General features: G+C 35.9%; 1 protein-coding gene across 1 annotated transcript; it reads left to right on the top strand.

Annotated features, from left to right (window-relative positions):
• The first annotated feature begins 850 nt into the window (after positions 1-850).
• On the top strand, positions 851-20,495 carry LOC144968805 (cryptochrome-1-like). Its single transcript, XM_078907509.1, has 12 exons — positions 851-1,217; positions 3,085-3,193; positions 4,091-4,233; positions 4,811-4,995; positions 5,420-5,508; positions 7,655-7,795; positions 8,139-8,309; positions 12,538-12,678; positions 13,650-13,801; positions 14,439-14,638; positions 16,188-16,229; positions 17,242-20,495. The coding sequence occupies exons 1-12, from the start codon at positions 1,018-1,020 to the stop codon at positions 17,346-17,348; spliced, it is 1,680 nt and encodes a 559-aa protein (XP_078763635.1). The 5' UTR covers positions 851-1,017; the 3' UTR covers positions 17,349-20,495.
• The last annotated feature ends 4,949 nt before the right edge of the window (positions 20,496-25,444 follow it).

Below are 25,444 nucleotides of genomic sequence, written 5' to 3'. Positions count from 1 at the left end.
GGATGATATGGTGGTGGTCGTAGGGATGATAATTGGTGGTGGATGTAGTAGTAGTGGTAGGGATGATGATATGGGGTGCTGTGGTAGTGGTGGTAGGGTTGATGATGCGGTGGTGTAATTGTAGTAGTGGTAGTGGTTTCGATGATGATATTGTGGAGGTAGTAGGAGGGATGACGATGTGGATGTGGTTGTAATAGTAGTGGTCCAATAGGGATGTTAATGTAGTTGTTGTGGTGGTCTTTTTTATTTATGGAAACATTTGAAAAAGGAGGAATTGTGATGGTGATGGGAGGAGATAAACCAACATTTTAAACAAAACGTTATACCATTATTATGATCATTTGCCAGAGTGGTTCTAAGTAAATGGAAATTGTCATGCTTTCTACCCGTTGGCTCGATTCCAGCCTAATTACCCCTGTTTCTGTGAAGTACTGTGTAAAATCTCTTAGTCGAGTATCACACTGAGGGGATGATGGACACAACAGCCCGCACATGCGGCTAGTCTGTTTACGTGCGAGTTGAAAGCGCCAACAGTTTTAGTTTTCGCCGTTTAGTATGTGACCACACTGTCATCCAGCTGATTTCAGTCCTTAATTGTACGACCTAGGAATGAGTGTTTATACTAATACTAAACGTGCTCAAAGCGCTGTACAAACAAGCTGTTAACGGCCAGGTACTCATTTTACACCTGAGTACGTGAGAGAATGTGAATAAAAAAAAGAGCTTCCTGTCAAAGTTACGAAAACAGTAAACAGCATTGCATACAACGTGACTCTTGTTCTGCAGTCCATGTGACAACATCCCACCAATCAATCAACAGCAAGGTGGAGCTGTTGAAGGCCAAATTTCTATTTTTAACTTCAGGTCACGTTGATTACAATGCTGGATTTCATGACTGACTGCTAGCGACTTATCTGAGTGTTGCAAAATGGATAGAAACACATGAATAATAAATTTATATATTAATACAACTTTTATTGCCATCTTTTTTCTTGTCATCGACAAATTATTCACAGAATGAAAGGATCTCTCGGCCAGGAAAGGATTGTTCACAAGAAACATGTTTTATTTTGGTTTCGTAAGGGACTGAGGTTGCATGACAATCCAGCTCTCTACTCGGCTCTTGTTGATGGAGAGGGCTCATCGACGTATCGTTGTGTTTATATCTTGGACCCGTGGTTTGCTGGTGCTTCACAGGTTGGAATAAACAAATGGAGGTAATGAGTAATGCTCTTCTGTGGTGTGAGATGTTTATTGTTATTCTCCTTAGTTCATCTGGTTCATCTTATTTTCTTCTCTGACTCTTAACCGAAGTGACCTACTTAATAAATAGCCTTAAATTAAATAGGCTACTCGAACATATAAATATAATATGAAGCCTGCTTCAAGTGTTTGCTCCTTACACTTACAAAGTTGCAACAGACGGCGGCGATTTACAATGGTTAGTGAGATAGATGCTAATCATAGTCATAGTACAATCAGTTGGATCAAAATACGAGTTTTTGATGTCAATTTATATTGAGATTTCAAGATAACTCCAGATAGTTTGGCCGATAGTTTTGTGATCATCGCAAGTTTGTTTTATTTTTAGTTTTAGCAGCAGGCTTTGGACACGGCACACCCCCCCCCCCCCTCACACACACACACACACACACTTAATTAAGCTTTCTTATACTTAGAATAAATCCCGATAATTTGAATCGTCCAGTCAAGACTTCTATATACAACTACTACTATCTAACAGTCCACTCCGGATAATCGCAACACATTGGGATCAGCGATCTGCGAAAATGTTGCGATTAACCGAAGTTGAGTTTCCTGTCCACTATTGTAACATTTTACACAAATATGGTAAACTCAAACGAGTTGTAAACATTGATCTTAGGCTACCACAGACTGAGCAATTTGATTGAAATAAAAGCGATATGGCAGCCCTATATAGATTTGTCAAACAAAAGCAGCTTTGATGAAAGTTGACATCTTATTCAGATTGGATTAACTTTCACTCTTTTGTTCTAACATTTGTAAGAGTCAAAGAGATTAGCCAGGATGAGAGACAGTCAGCTCTCACCAAACTCGTTGATCACAATCCACAGTTGACAATCCCAAAACAAAGGATATCGCCCAGTCTCTCTTTACAACTGCCATAGAGTCTACCTGTTGTCAAGACTTTGCCCAGTCCCATCGCCTCCTATTAATGGTCACGGATGACATTACAAACCCATACTTCAAAGTCTCTCGCCCTCTTTTGTCTATAATAGAGTGGTGACACACTACTGTAGATTAAATCCTGCTCCCTCTCAATTCTTCAACCTGTCACGATTTCATCCATTATAAAATTAAATCCTATTTTGTTTGCTATATTTCTTGAATTTGCCACTTATTGAGGGCCAAAATTTGTTGCAATTTCAATTATCCAGTGACTTTTACTTTTATATAGAATTAATTTCATTTCTTGATAAATGTTTCAATTAACCGAAAGTTGCAATTTACCAAGTTGTGATTATCTGGAGTGGACTGTAGTACTACTAGGTACTACTACTAGGTACTACTAGATCTAGAACTACAACTACTAGCTCCCATTACTACTACCGCTGCTACTAATTCTAACTACTAACGAACCCGATAAACTCACCATATTAAAATAATAATTAAAAATATATGAATATAAATTCCCTTTATTCATATTCATCCCAGAGGGGAAAGGGAAGACTGAAATAGCCCCAGGCATCAGCCGCAGTGCAGCATCGCAAACTGATCTAGGTGACTTGCTCAAGGTCACACAGCGAAGCAGGTATTCGAACTTAGTACTTTTTGGATACAGAGCAAAGACCGTACCGCTGAGCCATGCTGCCCCCAGGCTTCACATTGTAGTTATATCACTTTGCTCAAGGCTTGTATTTAATCTTGTTTATGCTTGATAGAAGTATAAAAAATAAAAATTAAAAAAAGTAAATCTCTATGGTTGGTCAGTTGTTATTATTATTATTTATATTATATTGGTCTATTTTACACTACAAAGTGGGAAATAATAATTGCTCTGGTGTGCCTTTTAAAGTTTAATATTTTGGTTTACTTCAATAGATTTCTTTTGGAAAGTCTAGAAGATTTGGACAGCAGTTTACGAAAGCTTAACAGTCGACTCTTTGTGGCACGAGGACAACCAGCTGACATATTGCCACGTTTGTTTCAGGTATGTTGTTTCCAGAAATATAAAATCTGGATGATGTATACGATTGATCAATCTGTTCACTGAACAGACCAATGTTTCTCAATTGTTTTTCAATTCAGATACTTGCCATTTAGTCATTTAGTGAGTAAGCAAAATTAGTAAACTTGATTTTTAAAAATACTCTAGCGGAAATTGCAAGAAGCCCCCAATACTAATTGCAGACAATAAAGACCCCTTCATAAACAAGCCCCATCAAATGGAATGGTCACTTTTTCTTGGTGAGGAAGCTTGTATACTTAAGAGTAGAAGTATATGAAAATGGTAGATGACACTTCATCTTTTTCTTATTGACTTTGAACTATTTAAGGTTTGATTAAAGATTCAGTTATATGGAGTTTATTTTTTTAAAAGTTTTGCATCACTGTTTTGAAAAAAAACAATGATCAAGTAATATTTTTACCGATATAGTGGGAATCATGAATTATCTTCTTGTCTGAAAAATAACAAGAGTATTCCTACAAACATATGTATACATAATTAGCAGGTCTACTACTATGAACCAAACGCAATTATGGGCTCGATTTAACATTGTTGTAATGGACAATTTTTTCCATCAGTTTGAGATGCCCATAACAGTTGGCTTATCAAACCTGCAAATAAGTTCATGTTGCTTAAAACAATATAAAAATATGTTTATTAGGGGCAATATTCCTTTGAAATAATTTTTGAAAACTCAAAAATATTACCCATAAATATATGAAGACCATTATGAAATGTTTATATTATACATAGCTGAACTTTTTTTTTGTTTTAAGGCAACATTAAAACTGCTCCACTACAATGCATTAACGTTATCACACCTCGCTTTTAATCCTGTTTTGACAATAAATGTTGACATGCATGTTTTCCGATCAACAGGAATGGGGGATCACAACCCTAGCATTCGAGGAAGACTCAGAGCCTTATGGGAAGGAAAGAGATGCAGCTATTTCAGCAATGGCAAGAGAATTCCACATTCAAGTCATTTCAAAATCCTCACACACGCTCTACAATCCAAAAACGTATGTTCAATACTTCAGCATGTCACATTTGAATATGTACAATTTTTAAGTATTTTCAATATGTTTTTTGAGATTAATATCCCTTTATGTTTTGTTTGGGTTTTTTTGTTGTTGACAAATCTTACTTAATTGTGCACACATATTCAGTTGATGGATTTCATTTATTTTTCTCTTAAAGGTCACAGATCCAATTTTTTAAGAATTCCTGCTCTAAAACAATAACTAAGACGATCAATTATGAGGAGACAACACTTGGTCATTGTAATTCATTCATTGTTAAAGTACTTTTGTTTTGTTGCCATCTGTTGATCCTTAAACAATTTGCCACCTTTCATTTCTGATGTTCAATTCCCTCCCTGGCATAACTGACCATTAAATTTTGACCACCTTTTCACATATATCTGAAGTTTTAATTGGTAAGACATAGATTATTGTCCTGTCATTGAAGCATTGTTTGGCGTTATGTTTTTCCATTGATATTCTTATTTTTTTTACATGCAAGGATCAATACGCCTAATCCAAGGAAAAATAAAGCAGCTGCCTAATTATGATTGTTTTATCAATTAATCAATTTCAGAGTTATTGCGGCAAATGGCAATAGTCCTCCATTGACCTACAAGAGATTCCAATCCATTCTATCCTCTCTCGACCCTCCTGCTCAGCCTTGTGAGACTGTCTCAGCTCAGGTGGTAAAGAGCAGTGTGACACCCCTTGCTGATGATCATGATGACAGATTCAGTGTTCCTACTCTTGATGAACTTGGTTAGTTGACAGTATCACTGAATACTGTTCTATTGAAAATTTCAAAGAGTACAAGTTTATGACTTTTATTATAATTTCTTACTATTTTTATCTATCTTACATAGGTATTTTGACATTGCATATGGGATAAAATCATAACCAGTTTTGTATTTTTATTTTTATTTTTTATGTGGGTTATTTTAATAAGCTGTCAGTGCAGTGTTGAGACAAGTTTCCTTTCAGTTTATGAATGCACAAAAAACATCAAATGAAACCAAAATAACTGGTGTCTCTTAGATAGCTCATTGCCAGTGGAAAAATATAGAGCGCCTTTTCATATCATTATGGAAAATATGTTTTTTATTTTGGGAGATTATGAAATTGTACCAGGTTGGCCCAATATTTTCATATTTTCATATTTCTTGATTCCAAAAAAAAAATTTAGGATTTGACACAGACGCTCTTGGTCCAGCCAAATTCCAGGGAGGAGAATCAGAGGCATTAGCTCGTCTTTACAGGCACCTGGAAAGAAAGGTAATGTTCATGAAATTCTTCAATAAATGCATATGAGCATTTATATATAGCACGCTTCCATGGATTCTTTATGCTAAATGTGCTTCATTTACCCCACTTCCTTCTCGACAGGTCACATGGAACCGAATTTCCATTTCATATTGTACCTGTTCAAGTTCTGAATGTTCTAGCATTCTTACAATATCTTTACAGCCAGGCACTCATTTATGCCTGAGTCGAGTAAGGTAAAGTGAATAAATTGCCTTATTTACATTGGGGCCAGAATTTGGTCACTGACTATGCCAAGCATTGCTTGCCTTGGTTACAAGAATGACAAAGTTCTATCATTCAGCCACTGAGGTTAAATACATGCTTGTAAATTTCAAACACACATGGGTCAAACTCAGTGAAAGGCTATAACGGTGTTAAAAGAACTCATACACCATCATTTGGTCATTTTTAACGTAAGATTTACAATGATGTTGGCAAAAGGGTAATTTAAAAACATTTCTCTGCCTTTTGTATATGCATTGCATAAATTAATGTCATTATTATACTAACATATGACATATATATATGATATATATATACACACCTTTTAGAAATGTTATTGTCCCTTTAGCAAAATGCAAAATTCTTAATTTTGGCAAGTCTCTTGAGTGAAAATCAATGCCAAGGATGGATTTTCGTATGACAAGTGATGAAAACAAATTACACTCCAGCACAGTTTCCTCGAACTCATCCGAATGTCCCAAATTATTTCCTTGTTATTCTTTGTTATAATTCAATTCCTTCCTCACACTAATTCTTGCCTCGAACAAGGTTTCCTCGAACAAATTTCACCCAGCCAGCATTTTAAAAAATTAATTGGGGGTTTTATTTGAATGTGCCAGGTGATTTCGACCACTGCTGATTTATTATGGCATTGACAGTTGCATTTGCACTGCATAAAATTAAATAAATAAATAAATAACATTCCCTTTATTCATCCCATAGGGGATATTTGTCTCTAGGGTCTATTCCAAGGGAAGACTGGAATAACCAGCACCGCAAATTGAGGTAGGATAAGGTAACTTGCGGTAACAGCGGTTGATTGAACTCACTACCTTTCGGGTACAAAGCAAAGAACGTGTCTCTGAGCCACGCTGCCCCCTAATGTGTGTGTATACAATATGATACTCATGCAGACGCACACAGCCACTTACACACACACCCCATCGCTGTTTCGCATAACTCTGCTTATTCTTAGCACTTTGCCATTCGTTCTATTTTCAATGCCATGCACCATGATTGACTACAACGGTAAATGAATGTTTTAACATAGCACTCCCCCCCCCCCCCCCCCCCCCACCCTACACACAAACAATTTGTAAAATTTCATATATATAAATTGATCTCCCTCAACATGTCAAAGACATAAATAAATAATACATCTTTAAGTGGAAAGTTGACTTAGGCTCTATTCCAAGGGAAGACTGGAATAACCCAGGTGTCAGTCACAGCACAGCGCAGCAAATTGAGCGAAGGAGATGTGGCTTGCTGAAGGCCACATAACGCTATGGATATCGAACTAGGTATCTTTAGGGTGGGCAGCAAAGTCTATAATGCCGAGCCTCATTGCCCCCCCCCCCCCCCTCCCTTCGAGTCGTTATGGCAAGGTACGGTTTCCTCAAACTTTTTTGCATGTCCCGAGGCGTTAGAGGAAACCGTGCTGGAGTGTATTATAGAATATTTGTTGAATATTATTTTTAATCATGTTTATTGATTTTGTGCCTGAACTGTTCGTTGTTTGCATCTCTTTTTTTTTTTTCACAGCCTTTCAGATTACTTATCATATATGTTATATGTCGTTATATTCCAAATGAGGGGGTCTTGATAGCTCAGTTGTTAGTGTTAGAGCTCTTGCTTCTCACGCAAAGGGAGAGGGATCAATCCTGGTTGAAGTCAAGATTGTTGTCTGAACCCCCTGTCCACCCAGCAGTGATTGGATAGATGTGGCTGAGAGCACTTTGTGATAGATTAGCAGCCTATCCAAAGGGTAGCAAGCAATTGCTATTGTCCATTTAATGCTAATAGAAACCGAGACAAATTCAGCTCTATGGGTCTTAATGGCGTACTACAAGTAAAAATTAATTTTAAAATGTTATTCATTTTGTGTTTTTATTAGGCATGGGTAGCCAGCTTTGAACGACCTAAGATGAGTCCTCAATCCTTATACCCCAGTGGGACAGGGCTGAGCCCATATTTGAGATTTGGTTGTTTGAGTCCCAGAACATTTTACTGGAAACTAACAGAGCTTTACAAAAAGGTGAGATTCGATTTTTTAAAAAGTTTAATCTTGATATTTCGACTGAAAGTTCATAACTTGAGAAATTTGAAGTATGATAGTTTGTGGAACGTTGCGGAACATTAGAATGGGTATACTTTTTTATCATCCTTGTTAATATTAATTTATAAAAGAAAGATAGCATAGTTATTGATTGTTTTGTCTTGCTTGATTCTGGTAGTTGGCTATCATTTTGAAAAATTAAATGTAGCTTGGTCGCACATATCCATATTTGATTTTTTTTTTTTTAAGGTATAATATGGCAATTTAAACATTAATCCTTTCCTCCTGCTCCTCTTTTTTAAAAAAAAATCATATGTTTTAGGTAAAGAAAGGCATAGACCCACCACTAGCCCTTCATGGCCAGTTATTGTGGCGAGAATTTTTTTATACAGTATCTACCAACAATCCAAAGTTTGACAGAATGGTGGGCAACTCAATCTGTGTTCAAATCCCATGGGAACATAATCCAGAAGCTTTGGCTAAGTGGGCAGAGGTAAGCAAGTGGTTTTAGCATTTATTAGAATTATGACTCTTGACAGATTGTCTAGTACAGCTTTTAAGTTGGCTAGCACTATTCAGTATCTGATACTGAATAGTGGTTTTGCACTATTCAGTATCTGATACTGAATAGTGGTTTTGCACTATTCAGTATCAGATACTGAATAGCGGTTTTGCACTATTCAGTATCTGACACTGAATAGTGGTTTTGCACTATAATACGGTGTTTTTTTCCCGAAACCTGACAAAGTGGGAGTGAATATTGGACTCAGAGAAGTGTTCACCAGTGGGGAGTGAACCTGGGACTGGGTTTAGGCGGGTTTCGTAATAAAAAGCAATTACTTTTTTACGAAACCCGACGACACCTGGCAATATCCGACAAAGTTATGGGAGGTAGGCAGCAGCGTGTGTGTGTGTGTGCGTGTGTGTGTAGGGGGGGGGGGGAGGAGGGGATGAACCTGAGATTCAGGGAAGTGTACACCAGTGGGGAGTGAACCTGGGACTCTGGGTTTTGTAATAAAGCAATAACAAAATGGGGGAGATTACTTTTTTACGAAACCCGACAATATGCGGCAAAATTGTGGAAAGTAGGCAAAGCGTGGGGAGTGAACCTGAGACTCAGTGAAGTGTACACCAGTGGGGAGTGAACCTGAGACTATGGTTTTCGGCGGGATTCAGCTAGTTTCATAAAGAAGCAATTACTTTTTTACGAAACCCGACAAAACCTGGCAATATCCGAGAAAGTTATGGGTAGTAGGCAACAGTGCTGGGGAGTGAACCTGAGATTCGGGGAAGTTTACACCAGTGGGGAGTGAACCTGAGACTGGGTTTCTGTGGGTTTTGGAGAAAAAAAAGCAATTACTTTTTGTTTACGAAATGCGCCAAATCCCAACAAAATCGGGCAAAGTTATGGAAAGTAGGCAAATAATGGGGAGTGAACCTGAGACTAGGGGAAGTGTACACCAGTGGGGAGTGAACCTGAGACTATGATTTTTGGCGGGTTTCAGCGAGTTTCACATAAAAGCAATTACTTTTTTACAAAACCCGACTAAACCTGGCAATATCCGACAAAGTTATTGAAGTAGGCAACAGTGGGAGTGATCCTGAGAATCAGGGAAGTGTACACTTGTGGGAATTGAACCTGGGACTCTGGATTTTGTAAAAAGCAAAACCAAGGGGGAGGGGGAATTACTTTTTTACGAAACCCGCCAAAAGCCGACAAAGTTATGGGAAGCAGGCAGCAGTGGGGAGTGAATCTGGGATTTGGACACCGATGAGGATTGAACCCGGGACTGCGAGAGGCTGTTACCAGTGGACAGTGAGCTCAGAATGTACTTTTATTTCGAAACCTACCGAAATTGTCAAAAGTTATGGGAAGTGGGCACCATTGGGCAATGAACCGGGACTCAGGGAAGTGCACACCGGTTGGGAGTGAACCTGGGACTGTGAAAAGAGGAAATCAGTGGAAATGAACCTGGGACTAAGGAAGATGGATACCAGTGGGAAATGAAGCCGGACTATGGGATTGGGTACCAGACGAGAATGAAGCAATTACTTTTTTACGAAACCCGCCAAAACCCGCCGAAAAACCATAGTCTCGGGTTCACTCCCCCACTGTTACTTTCTTTCCATAACTTTGTCGGATATTGGCGGGTTTCGTAAAAAAGTAATTGCTTTTTTTTTAAACATAACCCAGTCCCAGGTTCACTCCCCAATGGTGTACACTTCCCTGAGTCCCAGGTTCACTCCCCACTGCTACCTATTTCCCATAACTTTGTCGGGTTTCGGCGTGTTTTGGCAGGTTTCGTAAAAAAAAGAAACATCCATAAAAATACCACGTGTGTTCAGTAAATAGATGTCAATTGTAGTCTAATATTATTCAGTATCTATTTAAATTATTAATATTATTATCATTATTATTATTATTATCATTATTATTATTATTATTATTATTATTATTATTATTATCATCATCATCATCATCATCATCATCATCATCATCATCATCATCATCATCATCATCATCATCATCATTATTATTATTATTATTATTATTATTATTATTATTATTGTCATTTAAATTTCAATATAATACGGCAATTAATTCTCGGAAGTACATCGCTCAATTAAAAATGAATTTATAATGAATCGGGTTTGTCTTAGATGACAAAACAAACAAACAAACAACAACAACAAGGAGAACAACAACAACAGAAAAAAGCAAGATTTTAAAAAGTAATAAACAATAGAAGAGCACAATAATGAAAAACAACAACGCGATGATAACACATAAAAGATATTCGTAATAAATCGATAACTGATTAAATTACTCCAACTACTTGATTAAAAAAAAAATCATAACCATAATCATAATAATGACGATGATGACGATTACAACAACAACGATAATAATAATAGTAAGTAGAAATAATAATAATAATAATAATAATAATAATAATAATAATAATAATAATAATAATAATAATAATAATAATAAAAGAACAATAGTATAATATCAACATTAACATTTCAAGCAAATAAAATTATTAAAACAAAAGTTTAAAAAATATAAATAGACAGAAGGAATTTTTAAAAAATATTGGGAAAAAAAAAAAAAAGTTACCCTTACCGGGATTTGAACTCTCGAACCTTAAGCTCAGAGTCAAACAGCTTATATCCACCATGCCATGGTGTCACTGAACTCTTAGAGACATTTAATCATGTCTATTCAGACATTAAAAAGGGTATTTGAATGCCTCTCTTATTTTTGATATTTTGAACTCTGTTAATTGCACGATAGCAGAAGTGAAAAAATTTCGATCAAAATATTGAATCGGACTGTCAGTTACTGCACGTGTTCAATCTGGAAGTATAGGTCAGCAGTTTATTTCCATTCAACCGAGATTGTCGCACTTTTCACTCTCTCTTTAAAAAAGAGTTCCTTATGGATACTGAATAGTGGCAAAGCACTATTCAGTATCTGATACTGAATAACCACTTCCTTTTAAGTTTATCAGAAAAAAGCTTTAGAAATAGAAGCCTTTTTTTTTTCTTTTTTTTTTTTTTTCTATTGAGCTGTTTACCTTTGAAATTAAAATTTTGACATATGTGTTGTATGCTTTATTAAGCATTTTTTCAAGAATCAACAAAAAAACTTTTTCGTGAAGACTTTACTTAGTTTAACACAACAACAAGGAACAAGAATGTATTCAAATAACAATAAGTAAGTATACTTCCATACTCTGAAAATAAAAAATCCACAATTTTAAGATTTTAGCAGAAAACTGCTGTTTTAATTGATCGATATTTGAATGATGGGTTATTTTGGCCAAACCTTTTAAAGAATTTTTTTTTACTCAGAGTATGGCAGTTTAGGTGACTGGTTATGCAGTCATATTTAGGAATATAGATGAGGAGAAAATGCTTTTCTTTTTAAAAAGTAGGACATGCACATGTGTTGAGCGACAATTTGAACTTCAATGACAGGCTTTAGAGCATTTGACGAATTTTAACACAATATAAATAAGTTGATAATATTATTGTAATGGAGAATGTTCAGACTACAAAGGCTTTTTAACCATTTAATGAATTTTGAGATGTGTACAATGTCTTCCTCAGTTCGTAAGAACATGAGCCGTGATCTTTTCAAACGCCACTTGGAATCTTATATTTATTGATTTTGTATTTTACTTGATTGCAATTTTTAAACAAAATCCAACACTTAACATTTTGAATTTCCCCTTCGCTGTTATAATTCCCCAACAAAATGATCGACAAAAATATTTCATTGACATAGTCAGTATATTTGATTTGTTTTGTGTTTTAACAACTGCTTAGTATGGTTTTCAGTCCATTTAGGCTTATTAACATTCACACTTATTTTTGGTATTTATGTTATTTTCTTTCCTGTTTATGTGCCACATATCAAGACGATAATTAAACCCCTATGAAGGACCAATCAGGCAATCCTTATTTAGTTTCAAGATAAATAATTACTTCAGAATATGCCATAGAGGGTTCAAATCTACCCACAATACTTTTTATTTTTTTCATTAAAAAATAGATAATTGTTGGGTATGCTGTGCCTCTTTATGCTTCCAAAAGTTAATATGAATTAAGGCGGTTTGATTTTAGAAACGATTTTTGATTGTTTAATTCCCTCATCAAACTTTTAAGCAGCTTTAGTTAGCCAAGTACTAATTTCAAATTCTCATTTATTTCAGGGCATGACAGGCTATCCATGGATTGATGCCATCATGGTCCAACTACGCAAAGAAGGATGGATTCACCACCTGGCTAGACATGCTGTGGCTTGTTTCCTCACCAGAGGTGATCTCTGGCTATCCTGGGAAGAGGGAATGAAGGTTTGTGCTCATAGATCGTGAGTTTGAAAATGTTCTTGATACTGAATCTCATATAGAGTCTGAAGTTATTTTGTTTATTTTGGGGGGGGGGGGGGGTTTTATTGTTCTGTTTATTTTACTTAATTACTTGCTTAATCCCCTGGTGTTTCATCAACTTATAAGGGCAATGGTAGGTAGCACCAGTGACTTCTGTCCTCCGTCAGCTTTCTAACTTCCCCCCAGATACAATCAAAGGATTTAATCTCTCTTTCTTCCGATCTTTTCCATGTGTTCAATGCCCCTCTTCTGTGGTTTCCCTGTGGTGTCCATCTAAGTGCTGATTTTGGAATTGCTCCCTTCTTCATCTGGCAAACATTGCCAATCCATCTCCATATTCTTAATTTGATTTTTTCAGATTTTTGTCAAAGATCCTTAGATGTTATTTTGTTTGGCCAGAAAATGTAGAAAGAAGATTTTTAACAAACAGTTTTTGTTGATTTCTAAATTTCAACGTATTACTCTTGAATATGCTTAGCTTTTTTTTTTTTTTTGTTGAAATTTTCTTTGCACTCCAAAGTTTGTTTAGGGTACCAAAAGTTTTACAGGTTTAAAAAAAATAATTTTTTTAGCCTTTCATTTATTTCCTTTACTGAATCCCCATCTTCAGACATAAAAGCTCTAAGATAGCAAATTTAGTCTTTTCATAAGCTTCTATGACATAGCAAACATTTTGAAAAGAAAATTGTAGGTCGTCTATGTCAAAAAAAACTGTCACAATCTCTTGACATTACAAGATTTTTCCTCTACAGAGACCATGTACGGAATATTTTCTGCCATCAATCCGGTGGGGTTTTTTTCTAATGTATTTAGGTTGTTTTTTTGGGGGTATTTTTTTGTTGTTGTTGTTATTGACTGAGTAAGGTCCTTGAGCCCAAAACATTCCGTATTTGTTATTTTGTTATTTTTCACAATCTTTTGTAATTGTCTTTCAGGTGTTTGATGAGATGTTGTTGGATGCAGACTGGAGTGTCAATGCAGGCATGTGGATGTGGCTGTCCTGCTCCGCTTTCTTCCAGCAGTTTTTCCATTGTTATTGTCCTGTAGGTTTTGGCAAGAGGGCTGACCCATCAGGAGATTTTGTCAGGTTGGTTAACTGAATATCCATTCTATTTTACCACGTGAGCTGACTAATTTCAAACCACATGTGGTGGGGTTTTTTTTTGTTTTTTTCCTTACCCCTCAGTACACCCAGCAGTGATTGACTAGCTTGATGTGTAAAATCTTGAAAATCTTTTTGAAAATTAGTGTCCTATCCAAAGATTACTAAGTAATTCTAATGGTTTGTTCGATGCTACTGAAACTGGGACTAACTCTAGCCCTAACTGACCTTCTGGCTCCAGCTCTAACTGACCTTTTGGCTCTAAAAGGCTTTTAAGTTATTAAGTCAAGTCTAAATCTGGAATTTAACATATAAAAACCACTTGCTTTAGTACAAAAAGAACCTTTCATTTTTATGGTTTACCTTTATCTCCCACTGAAAATACCCAAATGAACAATTAATATTGAAATCAATGGGTTTTCATCGTTAGGTTCTTAGACATAAATATTTGTCATTGAAATCATGATCAAAGACAACTTTTCTTAAAGATTATAAAACAACTTTCCTCGTTTTTTAAATAACTAAGTTTTATTAAACATTTTCCATTCAATGTTCTTGTTAGACAATGTAAATGGTGGAAATTTAAGACTATAAAGTCTCTCTTTGTTTTTCATCTTAATAGACAATACTTACCAGTGTTAAAGAATATGCCCACTCAGTACATTTACGAACCGTGGACAGCTCCAGAGTCTGTACAAAAAGCTGCCAAGTGCATTGTGGGTAAAGACTACCCATTACCCATGGTAGCTCATGCAGAGCAAAGTCACATCAACCTGGAAAGAATGAGACAGGTTTACAAGCGGCTTGTCCTCAAGTCAACAGGTAAGATAGTAACAACTACAAATAACATAATTCAACATTTGGATAGGTTCAATTCATTTGACCTTTTTATGGTTATCATCTGAATAAGGTGGTCAGTCATTTTGATATTCTTAACTTTATTCTTTTTTTTTTTTCATTCTGTTCCTTTTTAACTGAAAGGAATTCATTTGTCCATAGTGACAACTTTCATGTGGACAGAATAGTAACTGACTTAAACAGATTTGATTTTCTAGAGACTTATGATAAGAATTGAAAAACATATGCAACAGCAAAGAGATCTCTTCCACAATTTTATCTACTTTAGCAAGGCTTTTGATAGGATGTGCATAGCAGATTTTGGTTCACACTATGGGAATTTGGAATAGAAGAGGGGCCAATATAAATAATGAAGGCTCTTTACAAAAGTTCCAGTAGTGTCATTCTTATGAACAGCCAGAATAGTCATTTCTTCAAAACATCAGTTAGAATACACCAAGGTTGTTTACTTTCTCCTGTAATTTCCATTTATCCTTGAGAAAATCATGATTGAATCCCTACACCATTTCCCTTCAACTATTTCAATTGGTGGAAGAACTATCAATAACCTCTGATTTTCTGATGACATCGACCTTATAGCAGGAAGTGATTAAGAATTACAATAACTTACTACCAACTGGTCATCAAAGCAAATACATTTGAAATGGAGATAAATAAAGATAAATTCAAAGTGATGATGACTAACAAAGACAACATCAAAGCCAACATCGTAGCCGAATGTAAACAACTAGAAGTGGTAGCATCTTTTAAATACCTCAGGTTCACAATCACCAAAGATAGCCAATAATCAATAATCAATAATCAAAATTAAAAAAGAGGATAACAATGGCAATGAATGCAATGTCAAGACTGGATAAGATATGGAAAAGCAAGAGCACGTCACTCTGTTCCAAACTTACACCATACAAGGCACTTGTTACATCAGTCTTTTTACATGGTTGTGAAAGCTGGACATCAAAAATCTTTAAAAGGATACAATCATTTAAAAACAAATGCTATTTGCATTAAATCATCATCTGGACAGACCATAATTCAAAAGAAGAAGTCTGCAGACGAGTTGTTTCTCTGAAAGGAGCACTTGAATCTCTCCTGTCTGTAGTCAAAAGAAGAAAAACATTGTCTTGTTTTTTTGCCGTGTTTCTCGCCATGAGATATTGGCCAAAACCATTATGGACTTGGGGGGAGGCAGAAGGAGATGCTGGCAGACAATATGCTGGGTAAACAACATAAAGGAATGAAGAAGAATGAACAACACTAATGAGGAAAGTTGAGGACTTCTGAATAGAGGGCTTTTTCTGCTAAATCAACTCTCATGTCTCCTCTACTTTACCTATTGATGACGAGTTTTGTGAATATCTTTAATAAGAAATTATATATTTAGATCAAGAATCTTCTTTTCCAACAGAAATTCTGATGCTACCTAAAGTCTCTTTACTTTTATTAATTTAATTCACTTATGGTGTTATGAGAAAAAGATTTTTGAATCATTTTACTTTTCTTTTTCTTTTTTTAGCGAGCAAACGGATTTTTCTTGACCTTCCAAAGATTCCTAAAGGTAAAAGTCCAAATGTTATCATTTGCTGTACCGTTCTGTGTGGCTTTGTAGTCTTTTGGCACCAAATGTTATCATATGCTGTGCCGTTCTGTGTGGCTTTGTAGTCTTTTGGTACCAAACGTTATCATATGCTGTACCGTTCTGTGTGGCTTTGTAGCCTTGGGATACGACACTCAGCCTCTGACCTGTTGGTCCCTGGTTTGAGTCCCGCTGTGGCTGTGCAAAGTTTTGTTCTTGGAGAAGGCTCTTTGCTCACATATTATCTCACCATTCTCAAACGTAAAATGAGTACCTGGCTATAAACAGTGTCCCAAAAAAAAAAAAAATATGGCAAGAATGCCTTCCAGGCTTTGTGTGTTTCATCCTACTATGTTGCTATTAGCTGGGAGCCTCTGGTAAAGCGCTCTAAGCACATGTAGTGGGTATTCAGCTATGTGAAAGCTCTTTTTAAAAATTTATTTTTTGGGTGGGGGGGGGGGGTAGTACTGTCATTTTAATTAAATTACATTTATTTTATTTATCAGAAGTATCCTTACTAATTGTTCAACTCGTGGATGCTTAAAATTGTCTTTGCAACACAATTAGATGTCATATTTTTCAAACAATGAGCTTGAAATTAGATAATCTTAAATGCCATTTTTGACAAAAAGATCACTTTTTTTTATTGCCACATTTGTATTGTAATAATTGATGAAACTCATCTGACCAATTCCAATATTAGAGTTTTCTAAATTGACATTTCACATCCTCTGATTGGGTGACTGTAAGATGTGATTCAACTCATTATTTGACTGAACTGTGAAAGATAAAGAAATTTTTTTTTTTTTAAATCAGACGTCATATTTCTCTGGTGCGGCATGTACCACAATACATGTTGTCTGTTGCTGTTTAGTATTAATATGTTTTGTCATGCAATGATTTGATTAACCGTGTTCATATTTTGTTTATAAGTCAGTCACTGCCAATTGTATTTTCGTAGTTATATCAATGATTTCCCATCTTTCTTTTTCAGTTGGTATGTTCTTGAGCAAAGCAAAAATGTTTTTGAGTAGTTCATCAGACGAGGAAGGCAGCTCCAAGCCAAGAAGAAGAAAGCAGATAGATTCCACTGCAGCCTGAAATCATTTGATTATCAAAAACAGCGGACCATTTCAGCATAATTCATCATTTATTCGATACATAAAGACTTCTCAATCTTTACTCATAAATATGGAAGGCTAAATATATTGTCAGTGTCAAAGCCTGAATAAGAGTTTATTACAATCAAAATGCATAATAATCTCTTCCAGTCTTACTTACTTATCCGAACCAGCGACCATCTGAGCTGTAGCCCTTCGGTCTCGTGCCATGACGTAGAAGTTAGACGTCTTTTGTAGTTGTTCCAGATGACTATAAAATGTGTTACTGATGCTTGGATTTGGTGGGAGGATTGTGCATCTCTCTCTTCCAGTCTAAAACTTATCTTATTATAATTCCATCAGAGGGATTGGGGTAGGAAGGTCTTTGGTGTCAACTCATGAATCTCTGACAACTCCATACATTTCAAAGGTCATTTTTTTTCAGTGACTTTTCCTTTCCTTCCCATTATCTTGGAGGGTTTTTAAGAAAAAAAAGTAAACACTAAAATGCTTCAAGCTGAGGACTGTAAGAGGATCAAACAAGAAAACAGCTGTTGTCCCAAAGGATCAAAACAGATTAATCTGTTCTTGTTTACTTGTTTACAAAATGTTAAGATTATTTTTTATATTTTTCTTGGTTGAAAGGGGGCTTTATCTGGTTCCTTGTTATATATTGTGTCTCCTCTGTTGCTGCTGAATTTATTTTTTTAAAGATTCATTTACCGATCATCTTTTCTAACAGTCTAGCGGTAGCATGGGTAACTAAATTGAATTTCAATCTTGTGGATGGTCACGTTTATTATATATATATATATGTATGAATTTTTATACAAGTCCTACAACCCAACAATTCCTTGGGGGCTTATTTATTATGTTCAAATTGGAATATTTTTTGAACGACTGGGTGGGATTCCCGACTTCCCATAGTGGGCAGGGAGGTCGCTTACTGTGTCTTCTATATCCCTATATCTTTTTTTTTTAATTGCTTTTTGTCTCTTTGTCTTAGAATGAGATTACTTGGTTTTGACCTTTTCCTTGCGGGAGTCCTTGGCTGAGTGAGAAACAGTCAAATGTGTAGTGTTAGTTTTGGGAGATGATATTTTTTTGTCTTGTAAATTGTCTCTCTGTTATGCACTTTATTATTTTTTTGTTTCATAGATTTAGATCTTATGAGTTATAAAATAAAGATTTGAGTGTATTCCTCTTAATGGGGATGTGTGCTTTTGTCAGGATGAGACTTTTAGGTGATCTCAGACTAAGTTTACTGTTAGTATGCTTTTGGAATCCACATCTGTTCCCTATTTAAACTATTCCCCTTTTTCTTACTTTTTCTTGTGTCCTTTTAATTGTAAATCTATAATTTTTTGACTATCCCATTTTCTCCGTTTTTACTTTTGCTGAAATGACCTAAATGGGTCGCAAGTGCCATAAAACTGTTACAAACAAAACAAAAAAATTAATTATCTTTAAATTGGAATATCTTTTTTGAAAGATCCAAAGTGCAAAGGAATGTGAAAGGGAATGGGAGGCAGGTAAACGTTTGTGGTTTCGGTAAGGGCTTATTATAATGAGGTGTAGCGTTTGGTGCATCTTGTCTCATTCAGTATCAGGTGGAATAAGGTTCCTCTTTGCATGGTCTATAATAAGAAGACAAAGCCAGCACATTGCATCCAAATCTGTTACTTAACCACTATCAGTCCTCCCTTATCGTCCTCGCACCTATCCTCTCACGCATCTTCCCCACCTCTAAATGCTTGTTTGATTCTAATGCACAAAAGTAATATCCTCAGGCCATCACTGCCTTGCCTTTCTCCTACTGTTATTAGTAAACACTGTGAGAGAGGGTGTTGAGCGCACTCCAATCTAGGACACCCTGACTAATGCAATGACAAAACCCTGTATAACAGTAATTTCACATTTTCGAATAGTCCAGGTTTATATTTTTCATTTTTATACATCAAAAGTGATAAAATAAAACGAAGACCTTTCGATTGATGCCAAATCTGCATCAATTCCCATATAGTTATTGTAAAAAGTGGAAATAAAATTTTGAACAGTTTTTCGGCTCTCCTGTAAATTCAGATTTTGCCATTATACAGTGTTTTGTCATTGCACAACAGAATTCTAGAAGGTTTAGAAATAGGATACAGATCAATGTTGAATCATAGTCATACCAAATATGCACCAAATATATGTCTTTAACCATTTAACCACCGTACTCGGGGAAATCATATGTTTAAAAGGTTTTTTCCAAGATGAAGGTCATTTATATTGATCAATATTTGAAGGATGAATTTTCTAGGCAATTTTTTTAATACATGGTTTTCCAAATGACGGCAGTTAATTAATAGCAGCTTTATTATTTGTAATACTCATTTTTCATTTCAATTTATTGGAAATGGATGTTTGATTATAGCTTTGAACGAACAGTTTACTGTAGATCTTTCTTCTGGCATCATTTACAATTAGAGTGGAATCCTGATAAAATCAAAACTGTCTGACCAGAAAGATTGGTTGACGTTCAGCAATGTTAAGTTTATCCATTATCAATAGAACACACTCAGATAAAGAACAGAACATTTAGGACCAACAAGATGTGTTGACTTGAAGCAGAAGTTGACTTTCTCCCATAGGGGGCAGGGGGGTACATACTGTGTCTTCTATCCCCTTATATCTGTTTTCCAGCATGCTTTCTGTCTTTGTCTTGGATTGAGATTACTTGGTTTTGTCCTGGCCCTGGCCAGAGTCCTAGCTGGGAGGGAAACAGTCAAATGCATAGTTATTGTTTTGGGAGATTATATATTTTTTCTTGTGTAAATCATCTCTCTGTTATGTATTATTATATTTTTATTTTGAATTTATAATGTAAGCATTTGAGTGTATTCCTCTTTGTTGGATTTTGTGCTTGAGCTTATGTCCGGATGAGACTTATAGGTGGTCTCAAACTAAGTACTTTGATAGTGTGCTCTTGGAATCTACATCTGATCCCTATTTGTTCCCAGTTCCCCTATGTCTTACTTTTTCTTGGGTGCTTTATTTGTAATTCTAGAACTTTTTACTATCCCATTTTCTTCCTTTTACTGGCGCTGATATGACCTAAATGTGTTGCAAGCGCCGTAAAACCCTTAAAAACAAAAAACAAAACAAACAAGTTGACTTTCAGAGCTTTGACTTAATGCAGATTCCATTGTATGCAAAACTATTGGATTGATAAAATTATAATTTTTTTTTTTTTTAATTCGACAAAAATGGTATTTTTTTCTATTCATGTTTTTAATTTTTTTTTCTTTTGTATTTTAGACTGGAAAATAAGACCTTTGTATGGCACTGGTCAAAACTTTATATACCTATAGATCAAGATGATCCCAATTTGTCAAAGTCTTAAACTAACCTGAGACGCCAAACCCTCAATTTATATATATATATATATATACTTGACTTACTTGACTTAGATGCCTTTCGCGTCTCGACCGAAAGATCGGGTCGCCTTGGCTGTTTCCAGTATTTCCTGTGTGAGGTGTCTCCAATATTGCCGGTCCTCTGCTAGGGTTCTCAGATTTTCAAGGTCCCCTGCCGTTATGAGACGAATGCTTTGTCCAAGTGTTGTGAGGTTTTTGTTTAGGATCACAGGGAGTGTTGTGATCGGTCTTCCTCTGAAAAGGTTCCCGTGTTTTTGGAAATATCCCCACATGGCTTGGTTAGCTGGTATGTTTTTGTCCCTGCGTAGTATGTGACCGAAAAGTTGCCATTGTTGTTGTAAAATGTCAGGGAGATTGGTCTTTCTTTTGTGGTCTTATAGAGTGATTCATTTGAGATCTTTTTTGGGTATTTGATGTCCAGTACCCTTCTTAGCTGTGTGCGATGGAAGGCATCCAGATGTTCTTTTTCGGATTTTGTCAACGCCCAAGTGCCGCAGTTATACAGAAGTACCGGTTTTACAAGAGCACGGTACAGTTTCAGTTTGGTTTTTCTCTTTATTTTGTCACCTCTAATCCATACATTGGTGAGTTTACTGAGTGCGGCGTTTGATAGCTGTTTTCTTCTTTGTACATCCTCGGTGTCTCCAATTAGTGAGCCGACTTTCTTTGTTCTTTTCCATTCCTCTTTGTTCCTCGATATTGTTGTAAATTCGGTTTTATTGGCATTGACTTGGAGGTTATATTTCATGAGGGTATTTTGTATGATGTCTATATTTGCTGGTGTTGATCCAATAAAATCTACATCATTTGCATAGGCGATTTCTCTTGGGATTGCATTCTCAATATGAGTCGTTGGTTTTGGAATGACTTTTCGAACTTCTTTCAGAGTGTGTTCTAAGTATATTGTGAACAGAATCGGGCTCAGACTATCTCCTTGGGGGGTCCCGATGTTACTTTCGAACTGCGTGTTTTGTGGCCCCGTATATCCTTGGTTGTATCTTTGTGTTGCTGAGGAGAAATCGGATTATTCGGAGCTCGTCTTCGTCTACTATGTCTGTTAATATCTCCAAAAGTTTTCCTCTGTCGATCGTATCAAAGGCTGCGGACATATCGATTCCGGTTATTGTTATGGATATGTTTTCTTTGAGTGCCTTTGCTGCCAACCATTTATGTGTCCATACAACGTCCGATGTGCTTCGGTCTTGGCGAAACCCGCTTTGGCTATGTGATAGATATTTTTCTATTTTCGGTCTAATTCTGTTGAGGACAATAGTTGACAGTGTTTTTCTTATGGTATTCAGTAATGTTATTGGGCGCAGGTTGTTTACGGGTCCTTTCGTTTTTCCTGGTTTTTGTATTGTAATTAGGACACCGCTGTTTATGTCCCAGTCTTTGTTGTTGAGAATGTTTTGTTCATTATGTTTGCAATGCTCAGATCCAGGGAGAGGGTACCGCATTTCAGCAATTCAGCGGGAATTTCATCTTCGCCTGGGGATCTGTTATTGTTTAGGCACTTTATGCTATTTCTAACTTCAGTTGTTGTGATGCGGTTGTTTAGGTCTCTAGGGTTTCCTGAGAAGGGCGATATTTGTGAGACTTGTTTGTCAACATAAATGTGTACAGACAACAAAGACAGAAAGGTAAAACGGCAGTCAAAATAAACACGGCAAAAATAGTAAATGAGCGAGACTGTCGCATTCATTACCAATATGAACTTAACTCAAGTCTATGGAAAATAAAGCAAAACAGCAATCCAAACAATGAATGGAAAGAGACGCAAGCGGCAATGAAATATGCGGGGGAAGAAAGTGCAGGCTCTATTAATACAACTAAGAACAAACCAAATCGAACGCCTAACATCGCTATTAACGATCTATCGCGGCAACAAAAAGAACTTAGGATCAGGATACAAAACACGAAAGACTCGGAAGAAATAATAAACCTGAAAACGGAACGAAACAAAATACTGCATTCAATTCGATCACTTACAATAAAACACAGAAACGAGGAATTAGACAAAAAAGTGGAAGACATAGAAAAGTCCAAAAATAACGCATCGTCTATGTTCAAAGCGACGAAATCTCTGAACCGAAAACCATTCAAGAACCCAAAACTACAGGATAAATTTGGCAAACAGACAACAAATCCCAACGATATCCTTGACATTGTAACTGACCACTTCCAGCAGAAATTTCACAAACAAGTCTCACAAATATATCTATATATATATATATATATATATTTATTTATATTTATATTTAAGATTTTGAGCACTAGTTATTATAAAGTGATGCTTTTCGTTTTTTATTTGAGCTTTTTGAATGATCCATTTTCTGCTTTTTTTTCAATTATATAAATTTACTTGATTTTATTTTTGTTGCTCATATGAGGTCTGTTAGTTAATCTGTCATCTGCATTTTTTGCCAAATTGGGACCTAAAATTTGCCCAAAAAACCCCAAAATTTGCCAAGAAATTTGCCGAGGAGAACTAAGCGTTTCAGTAAAAATTAACACGTGATACAGAAAAAATGTATATAAAAGACAATTTATTACCTTTAAGGAGGCTACATTTATTAATTTACAAAATAGCATTGTTACAAAGATTTTAAAGGATCATTATCATTAGAGTAGCTTCCCTTGGTTTGGGCCCAGGCAAAGCTGCAACATTTCTCAAGTTTCGCACTTTACTTTTTCGTTATTTTGTTTTCGCTTCTTTTTTCCCCAAAATTTGCCACGCGATTTGCTAATTTTCCCAAAATTTGCCACGATTTGCCAATTTTGGGAAATTTGCGGATCGCCCTGATATTTGCGGCTGCAAATTGCCATTTGCGGCTGCAAAAATGCAGATGACAGAAGTTAATGGTGTATAGCTTTTACACAGAACCATTTGAATTGTCATATACAATGTTGTTTTGTATAAGCGTATAAATAATTGGTGCTATAGCAGTATCAAATCACATGTTTATTGAGATTATATTAATTTATTTGTTGTAATAGTTACAACGTTTTTAGAGTGAAAATAGCTTTTTTTTTTCAATTAAAAACCATGTATTTATCGTAGGGGATTCAAACTTGATACCTCCTGGGACAGAGGGAGAAGAAACAAAGATCATAGGGTTGTTTCACACTGCCCTCAACAAGATGAAAAGTTGTTATCTGACTTTCCGGGTGGGGTTCCTGACCTCCCATAGTAGGCAGGGAGGTACTTACTGCGTCCTCTATCCCCCTATAGCTGTTTTCCAAATTGCTGTCTGTCTGTCTTGGAATGGGATTACTCGGTTTTATTCTGGCCGGGTACCTTAGCTGAGAGGGAAACAGTCAAATTAATGGTTAGTTTTGGGGGATGATATTTTTTATTTGTAAATCATCTGTTTTGCATTGTATTATTTTTGTTTACATGTTGTATATGATTTGTAAACATTTGAGTGTACATATTCCTCTTAGTGGGGCTCTGTGCTTGTGCTTGGTGGATGTGACTTTTAGGTGATCTCAAACCTAAGTACTTTGATAGTGTGCTTTTGGAATCTACATCTGTTTGCTATTTGAACCAATTCCCCTTTATTTTACCTTTTCTTGGGTACTTTAATAATTCTAGAACTGTTTACTATCCAATTTCCTTCCTTTTTACTGGCGCTGATATGACCTTAAAATGTGTTACAAGCGCCGTAAAACCCTTAAAAAACATAACAAAAACAATTATCTGAATTTTAAAAAGTAGTCCTTTAGAAGAGTTCGAGCTGTAAGGCCCATGGAGATGGAGTTTATCCCAGTTTCTAAAGTGTGAAACAGCCAATAGGGGGGGGGGGGTATTAAGACATTACTCTACCGCCTAAACAACCCAGGCTCAAGCCTCACTTAAGACGGTGAAGAGGGCTGATATCATTTAACTTCTACATCTAAATCATTTCAGGCTCTTACAGGTTTGATTTTAGGTTACCATATGTGATTAATTTTGACAACATATGGTTCATGGATTATCTGCTTTTGTTCTATAATTTCACTCTAAAGACATTTTTTATTATTTCATCTATCACATGGAAAGCAAACTTTAAAAAAAATCCAAACCCCCCAAGACAACGGAATATCTATGTCGATAACAACAAAAGATGAAGTGAGTTTGGAAAGTGCCAGAAGACAATGCCAGTAAGGTCGTGGGTTAAAACCCCCATCGCTGCCGCGAAATTTTTATTCTCTGTTTTCTTTCCTACTCACTTCATCTCTTGTTATCAACATAAGTTCCTGCTCCACTCACTTTTCGGAATATCTATGTTGCACTTTGCCTCATTGTTATCATTTTGGCCAGAATACGCTTACTTCGTGTGTTGTTAGATGTGAGATTAACCTTAAAAGAAGTTTCAGGTTTAAGACTTTTTACAAGTTATAGGTTGAAGTCTCAGGTTCACAATTATTTTGACAAGTTCATATAAATATGAAGTAGAAAATTTCTGGCTGAAATTGTTTTTATTTAATTAATTTTTTTCTCGTTATTTGGTAGATTGGTAAGACTTCATTTGGCAGTCAGGAACTTAAATTTGTTGATCTTCTCGTATGTGCAAATTTGTGGAATTTGTATTTTTCATGGTTTGAAACTTTAACTGCGCTCTGATGGTTTGAAACTTTAACTGCGCTCTGTCGGGCCATAAGAACTCTTGTTAATTCTGGCAATAATCCAGCTGCT

This window comes from Berghia stephanieae, chromosome 3 (genome assembly GCF_034508935.2).
Source record: "Berghia stephanieae isolate SIO BIC M18660-M18661 chromosome 3, UCSD_Bste_1.3, whole genome shotgun sequence".
Lineage (NCBI taxonomy): Eukaryota > Metazoa > Mollusca > Gastropoda > Nudibranchia > Aeolidiidae > Berghia > Berghia stephanieae.
Note: the sequence above shows the minus strand (reverse complement) of the source record. Positions and strands in the feature narration are given on the sequence as shown.

Excerpts from the sequence above, each read along its gene's own strand:
- LOC144968805 (XM_078907509.1), top strand. The coding sequence starts at position 1,018 with ATGAAAGGATCTCTCGGCCAGGAAAGGATTGTTCACAAGAAACATGTT. Across the intron at positions 12,679-13,649 it reads CCTGGGAAGAGGGAATGAAG|GTGTTTGATGAGATGTTGTT; the intron begins GTTTGTGCTCAT and ends ATTGTCTTTCAG. Across the intron at positions 14,639-16,187 it reads GCTTGTCCTCAAGTCAACAG|CGAGCAAACGGATTTTTCTT; the intron begins GTAAGATAGTAA and ends TTCTTTTTTTAG.